Source organism: Dama dama, chromosome 26, assembly GCF_033118175.1.
Source record: "Dama dama isolate Ldn47 chromosome 26, ASM3311817v1, whole genome shotgun sequence".
Taxonomy (NCBI): Eukaryota; Metazoa; Chordata; class Mammalia; order Artiodactyla; family Cervidae; genus Dama; species Dama dama.
Window position 1 is genome coordinate 35,703,221 of NC_083706.1, and position 12,189 is coordinate 35,715,409.

Here is a 12,189-nt window from a genome sequence, read left to right on the forward strand (position 1 = left end):
TTTTGTCATCACAGGAGACTTAGCCAGAGGCCCACCACTGAAGAATTAGAACAGAGAAATATCCTGAAGCGTGAGTATCATGTACTACACAGTGAATTCCTTGTGTAACCATGAACAAGCTCCCTCTAGAGACGATCCATTTATCAACAGGGAACCTTACTACATTTATTCACAAATGATTGAAATGACCCATTTAGATCACATTTTAATACAATTATTTATTTGTCATTTTAAAAATAATTTCTTGAAGTTTGAATTTAATTTTATGGCTTAAAGCCTGATATCCCCCACAGCAATTGTGGTTGTGACATTTGTTTTTAAAAAGCATGAAATATATTCCACGTATTCTTTCACCCAGATACTAAATAGAAGAAAACGCTTTAGTGTGCTTGCAACTAAATGTCAAAGAAAAGGCCTAAGAATCCACAAGGAAATAAATCAAACGTTCCTATATTATTAATAATACAGTTTGTTGCCAGGTTTAACAAATGACTCCATTTAACACAGAATTTTGGGAAAAGGAATTTTTCAATCCATTTCATTTTCCTTTGTTATGATAACACTTACTTCCCTCCTGAGTTATTTATAATTTCTCAGCTCCTAAGGAGTTCTCCATTCATTTTCCTACTTCATTTTCCCATTCTCTTTCCCCCTTTATTTTGTTTGACTTCACTTTTTACTCATCAGTCTGGTCATATTTACGTTACTGGAGTTCATATGTTGAAGCTATAAAACAAATAGAAGCAGCTTGTCCTGCTGTAGTGGATCGATGTGGTTACTAACCACAGTGAGTTAAGTAATGGATATTTTTAAATTGAGCCTAGCTGTAGTTTTATATATTATTAGCCCAGTTTCAAAAGATCTTTTTATTGTATGAAATATCAAAGAGTAGGGCTGGGCAGAACTCCAGAGAGTACTGTAATAGTAATGAGTCGCCAGTGTGTGGGAAATCTTTTTCAACCAGGCTTTTAGAGTCAAGTTGGCCTGTCTGGATGATCCCCATTCTTCAAATGAGTTGTTTTCTTTCCCAAAGGAAAAGAAAGATTTTTTAACAGTGTATGTATTCTACAGTTGCTTTTGCTAAGAAAACCCAACTATGAAGACTGTCTATGGGGTTCTTTCCTTGGGAAGGTTTCTTTCTGGCTGTGAGCATAACTGAAATGGAACCCAAGGACTTAAGTGACCATCAGTGTGTAGAGGAGCCAGTTTGGAGATGGAAAAAGTCACGGCTAGATAAGAAAAAAAAAAATTGTGTTTAGCTTTCTGAGCAAGAAGAATGAAAGCAAGGACTAATTTTGACAACAAACCTAAACCAAAAAGACTTATGGCTTTTGATAATAGGTTCCTGGGAAATATTGATTGAATTAAATTGTAGATAAGCTCAAATATAGTCCATAAGCTCCCAAAACACAGAGTGTGTCTTATTGGCTGCCTGATGCAATACCTAGGAAAAAAGAAAGAGTGAATTCTGGGTAATTCTTTCCTGCTCCTGGGAGACAGACTGTGCCAAACCACACTGGTGTTTGGTTATTTGAGGAACTGTTTCATAGATCTAGAAATTTATCACACATTGATCTTAAGTGCTGTCTTGGCGTTTATACTCCATTTTCCTGGAGGTTCAGGAAAGAGTGAAACGCCAAAGTCAACTTCAGATTTGACTCCAGCCCGTTTTTTTTAACTTCCTTCTTAGTTTGTCTATGCATGCTTATTCTGGAAACAAAAGACACGTTTCCAGTCTATAGAGGCTGATAAATGGCTTATGATCTCCTGACACAATATTGTATGGCCAAGGGAAGCAGAAAAGGTCGCCCAGAACATTCTTCTGATCAGTCCCAGGGAACCGGATGGCTTCATTTTCCCATTCTCTTTCCCCCTCTACTTTCCTTGACTTAACTTTTTACTCATCAGTCAGGTCATGTTTATGTTCTTCCATGAAGATTACTCTTGTTTGTTTCATCTACAGCTTTTTGTTCAAAAGAAATATGACTGTCTATTTGAAGAAGAAGTGTGTGTGTGGTGGGTCATACTCAACTGGGTCATCCTTTCTTGACAGATTAGGAAATTAATTCACAGCATAAAACATTCAACAGTTCTCAAATCCAAGCCTGTCACTAGTTTCATAAACATGAATCAAATGGCACACAACACTGATGGCTTTAATCGGAGACCACAGGACAAATTTTATTTCTTAGTATCATGCCCAGTATCACACCTAACTTGATCTCTTTCTTATTTTAGTGCATCTAGGGTTTTTTTTAATATACGTATATTTAAGTTAGATTTTAGTACTAGTTTCTTAATATTGTTAAAATAGAAAGCAACTTATGGTGCTTAAAAGGTCACCTTTTGCTTATCAGGAAAAGAGATGTTCATGGGACACCTTGGACAGGGTAGGGATAAAATATTCAGATCTTCTTATACTATTTAGTTATGACTATAATTCCAGCTAAATCTTCCATAGAAAAAACATGTGTTAAGTCATTGAATTCTACATGTGTTTTTCCCCGGCATTTTGTTATGAAATTTTTTAAGCATACAGAAAAGTTGAAACAATTTTACAGTAATATCCGTGTATCTACTATCCATATTCTACCATTAACATCTTACTTTGTCACACATCTGTCCATCTCTGGAGTCATTTTGTTTTTGGATGTATTTCAAAGTAGGTTTATTACTGCATTCTCCTTTGTTAACAAAACCCATATAGAAACATGTAAAACTGCACAAAGTGAAAACAATCTCACGAAAGAATGTTTAGCTCTTTTTGAACCCATCTTGTCTGAGTTGGTGAAGAGTATGCTCACACTCCAGTTGCTGGTACTGTGCTGCTTTTCTGTTTCTCCTTTCAGCTCATCCGTATGAGGTTCTGGGCAGCGCTTGGAGGGCTGGTTTCCTGCAGTGCACACTGCTGTTCAGTTGCGTGTATTGTTGGTGTGTTTATGTCACGCGCTTTTTGTGGCTGTTCTGACATCTGCCCCTTTCTACTCTGATGAGCTACTGAGGGCAAGATTTGTCAGTGAGCCAGCAGCTTCCTTCATGAGCATTCTTCCAGTCTGTTTAAAATGACAGGTTTACATCCTACTTTATAATGAACCCTCTAATAATTTTTTTTCCATTTATTTTTATTAGTAGGAGGCTAATTACTTTACAGTATTGTAGTGGTTTTTGTCATACATTGACATGAATGAGCCATGGATTTACATGTATTCCCCATCCCAATCCCCCCTCCCAGTTTTTTTTTTAATTTCTAGAAACTTGGTGAATTTTTTCAAACTGAGTTTAAGGTTTAATTTTGACTCTTAGTAAAAGATTTAACAATGGCTATTTAACACATTCAGGGGAAGAGTCACATTAGCCTTCTTCCACATCTCACCCTCTCCCTCTAATTTATTTAGAAACATAATTTCAAAAATGGGAAATGTAAGGAAGTCAGTTCCTGATGTTAGAAAGGAATTCTCAATTGGTATATAAAGTCCTGTGTATTTAATTAACTACAGTTGGCCCTTCTTTTTAAAAAAATATCACTGGCTGACACCTAGACGTGCAGTGTGCTTCATAGGACAAAATTAGGTAATAGTCTCTTCAAGGAAATGAAATTTTATATATTTCATGAAAATTGGGGCATTTGTTAGCTTTGAGTCATATTAGATATCCAGTATTTTGTCTCTGAAAAGTACTTTTGAAAATTGTAGCATAATCATTGTGTAGAAAGAATGACTGAAAAGGTTTTAATGATTTTTTTTCTTAAAATCATCAAATGCCTAACCTTGTAAAGCCCTCATTTGAATCACATCAACCACGAGTTTGGTGTTTGTCTTACAAGTAGTTTACAACCCACATGCCTTATCCAACTCATATAAAGTATTTGACTCTAAGAATGTATTTTAAGGATATCAAAGGATATATATTTTGTGAAACAATTAGAAAAACCTACAGTATTTTCAGAAAAAATCTGAATTATAATCAAATTTTATTTGGCTCTCACAGACACTTAATGAAAACATACTAACTAGTCATTTCTTGTCTTACAAGGTGATTTCAGTTTATGTCCTCTCTGTCTAAATAACCAGACAGATTGTCCTCTTTCTTATGAATTAAAACTAGTATTTCAGAAGAATGTCAAAACTTTTCCCTGTCCAGATAAGGAAAATTAATAGAGAGTTTAGCATGCTCAGCAAGCAAATACACATGTTGCAAATATTGAATACTGATATTATATTCACAGTAAAAACAGTCTTAACAGTAAGAAGTCTATTTGAATTTTTAAAATTGTAGAGGAGACTTTTTCAGTTCTTTGGTTGAGCCTTTATACTAAGTGTGACTTTCCTTCAGTAAAATTCATTATGGCACTTTCTAAAAGATAATCTTTCATAAACATTGGTATCCGAAAATCTGTGCTCACTTACCAAACAAATAATGAGCTTCAGGAAGCAACCAAGAGAAGTTCATCAAGTAGCAAGTATTAAATCCTGAGCAGTGTTTATTTCTTTTAAAGTTCTGGACATTTTTTTCTTAATCCCATCTGTTGGACAGCATTCATTTGAGTTGGCCATTAAATTGTACTACTTGGTGAAGCACTGGATAAAGAGAAGACTTTGGAAAGTTAGAGTCACAAGAAAATAAATCATCCACATCAACCGAACACCATAACCCCATTCAGAACATTCTGGTTTGAAAGCAAAATCCAAAGAAATGATTACATTCTGCTTCTATGGAAATCAAAGCAAAAAAATCAAGTATTTTGCTTGGATTTGAATGGAAATCAGCAACTCAGACATGCATCAGATGGTTTTAATTTATTCTTTTGATGTGATTCAGATTTTCACATGAAGGCCAGATCCAGTAATAAATTTTTATCTGAATTCAGATAGATTGTTCTTATAAGCCTATGAGATGATCCGCAGTGAGAGGCTTTCACCAGAGTATGGGCATTATTGGGGTTTTTTCAGAATAAAACAAGAAATCAAGAAGCAAAAAGGTTTACTGTTAGTAAATAAACCAATGCTATAAGGAAAAATTTCACCAGAGTATGGGCATTATTGGGGTTTTTTCAGAATAAAACAAGAAATCAAGAAGCAAAAAGGTTTACTGTTAGTAAATAAACCAATGCTATAAGGAAAAAAAAATATATCTATAAATTAATGATCAATCTTTCTGCAGAATCTTGAACAGCTTTTTAAAGATGTTGGTGGAATTTTTGATCAATGTGAAGTCAAATAACTGGCCTGATCTACTTTTCTGATTATATTATCTTTTAGAGTAACTAAATCTTCATGCCTTTCCTTCCCTCTCCCACCCAATTAATAAACAGAAAAGAATGAAGAAGAGGAGCAAGAAGCAAAAATGGAACTTAAACGCAGACTCAGCAGAAAGGTAATGAAACTGTGACTGTTAATGAACATGTGTATTTTGAGATATACTTCATTTTAAAAATGTAGATCAGTGCTCTACATGTAAATCTGATATTTAGGAATATTCCTATTAACTTACTAACCATAAACATTCATATTAGTCTGCTAACTAATCACTGACATTAAAATAAATGTAATGCTTACAATGTGAATTATGTTTATAACTAATAATTGCATATTATGCTAATTTTGAAAAGTTGACAAGCAAAAGTTCTAAATTACATTTGCCAATTATGAAAATAGCATAATCTGTATGAAAAAATTTAAACACCATAAGAAACAGAAAAGAGTGGAAAATCATGCAAATATCTCCCATTCACAGATAGCCGTTATTAACATTTCAGTCTATAGTTTTAAAAAATGCTCACACTTTCCACGTGGTCTTTGAAATACTGGATAAATATTTGGTTATTATTGAAGATTCTGAGCTGAGTGAATAATTTATAAAGTGAACTTAACCATCCAGCTTGCCTGCTGCAGTGCTACCCAAGTTGGCAAATAGTTTTGCTCCAAAACTCAGACAGTTGTTTCTACTCATTTATGAAAATAAAAATCTGATACTAAGACCATAGCTTTTTTTCTTTAAGTATTAAAATAGTAGTAGTCTTCAGAAAAATTAAGCACTATCATAGGTTTCATTTCATTATAAGCACCTTGTTCAGACATTCTTCAGATAAACCTTTCACACCTGAATAAGGCAGGAAGAGTAAAATATTATATCTGCAGCAAAGTGTGTGACCTGACCCACATTTAATCTGGGCTGGCTGTGGAGTTCATAGCAAAAGCATTTGTAGGCAGGTAGAAGAAGCACTCCATTCCCATTGGAAGGGTGGAGACTATTTCGAGAGGTTTTGATTTTGAGTTTTGGGGGAAAAGATCCTTAATTCATCTCTTTTTTTCCTCAAAGAGCCTAAATATCAAATAATAACCAAGCTGAGAAAGATGCTGTAAGCCATTCTTGAGATGGCTCTTCTAGCAATTCATGGCCATTAAGTTACCAGCTCCCTCGGAGGGAAGGCATGGCAACCCACTCCAGTGTTCTTGCCTGGAGAATTCCATGGACAGAGGAGCCTGAAGGGCTACAGTCCATAGGGTCTCAAAGAGTCGGACACGACTAAGGCAGCTTAGCGCGCACGTTACCAACTGCGGATAAGCAGTGACCCCTCCCCCTTGCTCAGTCCACGCCTGTCATACATACGATCTTTTCTCAGTCCGTTTGGGGGCTTCCAGGAGACAACAGAGCTGCCCTACCCCCAATTGCCTGTACTGCCCAGAGCTCCCTCCTACAGGTGTGAAACATTCCAGAGACCTAATGGCCACCCTGGGACTGATACAGCCCTGAGGGACGGGACCGGATGGAGAACTTCTGACCTGTGTGGCCGTTGGTTACTTGCCTTTTGGGAAGTCGCCAGAGGCAAGGGTTTCTCTACTTCCTTAACCGTATCCACCCTGGAAAGGCAGTAAAAAGCTAGCAATATATATATATAGGACAGTAACTGAGACGATAACAAAACCACTTAGATTGTTCCTTCCTTTGTCCATCACCTACCAGGGCTTTATGAATATAGAAGAAGCCACGTTGCCATATCCCAGGTCAGGCGGGCTCAGTGTGTAGACCCAGACTGTCTAAGAATCCCTGAATGCCTTGAATGTTAGTGCACTGACAGTTTAGCCTCTGGTTTTACTCAAGAGGAAGCTGAGGAAAGGGAATATTTTTGACTACAAAAGCATCCCTTTTTTGGTGAGCGTGCTTAATTTTTCCAAAACTTGAGCCCATGCAAATAAGGAATGCTTCCAAAGAGGTCCACTTAGATCATAGATAGTCTGGCTGTATATATATATATAGAGAGAGAGGGTGAAAATGGACCTTTTCTAAAAAACAGAGGACTGAGTCTACCTAACTGACAATACTGTGACACCTCCCACCTGAGAAAGCTTGCAAAATCATGAATCTTTATATTGGGAGTGGATGATACCTGTCAACCAGGGGCTAAATTTCTTTAGTCTCTTAAGAACCATTTCTGTCTTATTCTTGGGCTTGAGAAGGGTCCAAGAGAGGAAACCAAATGCACGCAGGGTATGGTAGATTAAATAAAACTGTAAATTTGAATTTCACAAAGACCACAGACAGAATCCACCTAACTGGAAGCGTCCTAAAGGTTGCAGCTGGTTTTAAGCAGTTGTGACCTCCCTAAAGTGCAGTTTTCCAGCAAGTCCCCCATCCTCATTCCTGCACGTCAGTTATTCTGGCGCCAAAGGTAAATGTCAAATCTTGGTCTGGGTCCTTAGACTGTCACAGAAGACTGTTGTAGGCTCACCCTTCACTGGACTATTTCTTTGTTATAACTTTGTGCATCTGTGAATATGCAGGTATAATGTAGAAGGAACAGAGATTTTTATTCTCATTTCTACAATTTGTAGGGCTTCTGTCTTGATAATTCAATCTTTAAGCCAGCCATTCCATATCTGGATTACTATTGTGTCTGTACTGCTTCCTGTTCCCCATGTCAGAGATGCCAGGCAAGGTGGGGAAGATAGCGTAATGCAGCCAGTTGCCAAAGACTGTGACCTATCTAACAAGGATGATTTTTATAGCCTCAAAATTAGGGCACACTGCTTTCTAGTTCTCATTAGAAACTCCCAAGATGCTGCTCTCTTTTTTTTTTTTTTTGATATCTGAAAGTGACCTTATAACTTTGAAGTTCTCTATAGAAAAACATGCCACCATGAGGCTGTAAATGGTTTATTGAACTATCCTTTTTTCTTTATACTCCTGCAGCTCAGCCTGAGACCCACAGTGGCAGAGCTGCAAGCTCGAAGGATCCTGCGGTTTAACGAGTATGTGGAAGTGACCGATTCACCCGACTATGATCGCCGGGCAGACAAGCCCTGGGCCAGGTTAACACCTGCAGACAAGGCAAGACTTCAGTGGCATGAGCCATGATTTTATTTATTTATGATTTTATTGCTTTTCTGAAATTGCCAGTACCTACTTACCCTCTACTTAGTCATTTTAGAGATTAAGTATTACCAAATATCCTAATACTTTTCTGCCTTTGATTATATAAGCCACTTAAGTGATACATTTAATATCCACATAGTTCTTTCAACTGAGTTTCAGAAAAAAAACTTGTTCTTAGTTACCAGGTAACCTACATGCAAACAAATCTGAATTGGGGCGGGAGAGTGCTTTCCCACAACCATTATTTATCTTTACTCTTAGAAAATATACAAGTTATTCTTGGAAAAGGTATTGATGTGTATCAAGGCTGGCACACATTTTCTATAAATGTTCAGCAAGTCAATATTTTAGGCTTTGTGGGCCATCCAGTCTTTATTACAATGGCTCAACTCTGCCTTTGTAGCAGGGAAGCAGCCATAGACAATATGTAAATGAGTGGATCTATATGTGGTCCAATAAAGCTTTATAAAAACAGATGATGAGACAGAACACTCGGTGACATAAATCAAAGCAAGATCTTCTATGACCCACCTCCTAGAGTAATGGAAATAAAAACAAAAATAAACAAGTGGGGCCTAATTAAACTTAAAAGCTTTTGCACAGCAAAGGAAACTACAAACAAGGTGAAAAGACAGCCTTCAGAATGGGAGAAAATAATAGCAAAGGAAACAACTGATAAAGAATTAATTTCCAAAATATACAAGCAGCTCATACAATTCAATACCAGAAAAGCAAACAACCTAATCAAAAAGTGGGAAAGGGACCTGAAGAACATACAGATGGTTAACAAGCACATGAGAAGATGCTCAGCATCATGCATTATTAGAGAAATGCAAATCAAAACTACAATGAGATACCACTTCACACCAGTCAGAATGGCCATCATCACAAAGTCTACAAACAATAAATGCTGGAGAGGGTATGGAGAAAAGGGAACACTCTTGCATTGCTGATGGGAATGTAAACTGATACAGTCACTGTGGAAGACGGTATGGAGACTCCTTAAAAAGCTAGGAATAAAACCACCATATGACCCAGCAATCCCACTCCTAGGCATATACCCTGAGTAAATCAAAACTGAAAAAGACACATGAACTCCAGTGTTCATTGCAGCACTATTTACAATAGCTAGAACATGGAAGTAACCTAGATGTCCATCAACAGATGAATGGATAAAGAAGCTGTGGTACATATAGATATTGGAATACTACTCAGCCATAAAAAGGAACTCCTTTGAATCTGTTCTAATGAGGTGGATGAAACTAGAGCCTATTATATAGAGTGAAGTAAGTCAGAAAGAGAAATATGAATATCGTATTCTGACACATACATATGAAATCTGAAGAGAAGGCACTGATGAATTTATTTTCAGGGCAGCAGTGGAGAAACTGACATAGGGAACAGATCTATGGACATGGTGGGAGGAGAGGAGGGAGAAGGGGAGATTCATGGAGAGAGTAACATAGAAATTTACAATACCATATGTAAAATAGATAACTAATGGCAATTTGCTATATGACTCAAGGAACTCAAACAGGGGCTCTGTGACAGGCTGAAGGTTGAGATGGGGAGGGAGATGGGTGGGAGGTCCAGGAGGAAGGGGACATGGGTGTATCTATGGCTGATTCTCCTTGATGTATAACAGAAAGCCACAAAACCCTGTAAAGCAATTATCCTTCAATTAAAAACTTTAAAAAAAAGCAGATGGTGGACCACATTTGGCCCGTGTGTCATGGGTTACCAACCCTCAATCTCTTTCATGCCTCACAGTTCAGAAAAACTGCAATATATAGAGGGTTCCATCATGAAGAAAGACAGTTTTATGAGTATTATGGTTACATAGTTAAAGAATTTTGCCAATCAGTTGTTTGTTTTTACATTTTTCATTTTACAGTTTTCCTGATCTCCCAAATAATGGTTTCTAATTTTTGTCTCTGAACAAAATTTGGTATCAAATAAACTCATGCCATACACAGTCTTAATATTAGAACTAGGCATTTAGTTACACTCTATGCTGACACCATTTAATTGAATTCATTCTGTAAAGCATCTAGTATGTGTCAGGCTCATATTGAAGATATAGAGTCAGTAATTCTTAGCTCATAAGAAGTGAAAACTAGGAAGGAGTAAGGTTACAAAGGAAGAATGAAAAGGGAATTCTGGAGGCTGGGAATAGCGCCCAAGAAAGCCAATCAGTCCCTCATTGGAAGGACTGATGCTGAAGCTGAAACTCCAGTACTTTGGCCACCTGATTCAAAGAACTGACTCATTGGGAAAGACTCTGGTGCTGGGAAAGATTGATGGCAGGAGGAGAAGGGGACGACAGAGGATGAGACAGTTGGATGGCATCACCAACTCAATGGACATGAGTTTGAGCAAGCTTCGCGAGTTGGTGATGGACAGGGACGCCTGGTGTGCTGCAGTCCATGGGGTTGCAAAGAGTTGGACACGAATGAGCGACTGAACTGAACTGAAGCCAACATGAAGAGCCATTAAAAAACACTGAAATGAAATGTGTCTGAGGTGGGGAAAGAGAAGAGTTAGCCCAGCAGCCTGGGGAGGGGAGTGTCAGCTCACAAGTGGTTGGTTACGTAGTGAGAGGAGGCATTTTAACAGACTGACAGGTGGAAGCCTGACTATAGTGGGAACCCTGAGAATAAAACAGTCCAAGAGTCTTGCTGTGAAGAAGAGGTATAAGGTGGTCACTTATAAGGGAGACTGATTGTGGACGCTGCAAGACTTGAGTGAGTAGATTTGGAAAATAAGAATATCAAGAGAATGATTTTTTACCTAACCTGTGGGAAATACCCGAGCAATCTTTTATGCCATGAGAAAGGAGCCAAAGGAAAGGGAAAGGTTGCCTCTGGGAGAAAAAGTCAGTAAGTGATAGAGTGGCGCATAATCAATGGAGCAGCAAGTCACTGCTTATGCAAAAAAAGGTGAGGAGAAAACCCTTGAGGGTGGGATGGTCAGCGAAGTGGAGGAAGGTGCACCAAAAGAGGAGGCTTTCCCAGGCAGGTGGAATCACTCGGATTGAGGGCAGCCACGGGGGCGTGAAGGAGACTGTGATACTCAGGCCCTGGGTCAAGCCCACCATCAATCACTACCATGTTTCCTGAAGGAATTAGTCAAGTTTATGGGTTTTCAAGAATTGCCTATAAACTACTTAATGTGGTCTCTTGCCTTTAGGCAAGAGGGATTCAGGTCATTGACTGTTACTCAGCTGACAGATGGGCTTCTGTGGAGGGTCTGAAGTGGGGCTTGTTTACATGTCTGGTGTCTTGGTGAAAAATGAAAAGAAAGTGTTAGTAACTCAGTTGTGTCTGATTCTTTGGGACCCCATGAACTGTAGCCCCCCAAGCTTCTCTGTCCATGGAATTCTCCAGGCAAGAATATTGGAGTGGTAGCCTTTCCCTTCTCCAGGGGATCTTCCTGACCCAGGGATCAAACCCAGGTCTCCTGCATTGCAGGCAGATTTTTTACCATCTGACGATGTCTCAGAGGCTAGGCAAAGCCCTGGGCTCAGCTGGGGCTGTCCACCAAACCACCGACAGGTGGCTTTTTCAGCAGGGTGGCCTCAGAGTTGTTGTCAGATTTCTTACATGGTGGCCGGCTTGTCCCAGAGCACCTGCCCAGAGAGAACCAGGTAAAAGCTGCATGGACTTTTCTCACCCAGCTTTAGAAGGCACCCAGCCTCGCTTTCCCAACATTCTGTTAGTTCTAAGCAAGTCATAAGGTCAGCTCAGATTCAAGGGGAGGGTAATTAGCTCTACCTTTCAGTGGGGGAATGGTGGCAAGGTCATATTGCAGAAGTGT

The 12,189-nt window shown here is 38.5% G+C and overlaps 1 protein-coding gene across 10 annotated transcripts in view; it reads left to right on the forward strand.

Annotated features, from left to right (window-relative positions):
- Positions 1 to 12,189, forward strand: part of PHACTR2 (phosphatase and actin regulator 2) — a 214,523-nt gene that overhangs the window by 179,217 nt on the left and 23,117 nt on the right. For all 10 annotated transcript variants that reach the window (XM_061130307.1, XM_061130302.1, XM_061130309.1 and 7 more), the window contains 3 exons: positions 15 to 70; positions 5,312 to 5,373; positions 8,191 to 8,328. In XM_061130307.1, the coding sequence (XP_060986290.1) occupies positions 15 to 70; positions 5,312 to 5,373; positions 8,191 to 8,328 (256 nt within the window). The remainder of the gene's footprint in view (positions 1 to 14; positions 71 to 5,311; positions 5,374 to 8,190; positions 8,329 to 12,189) is intronic.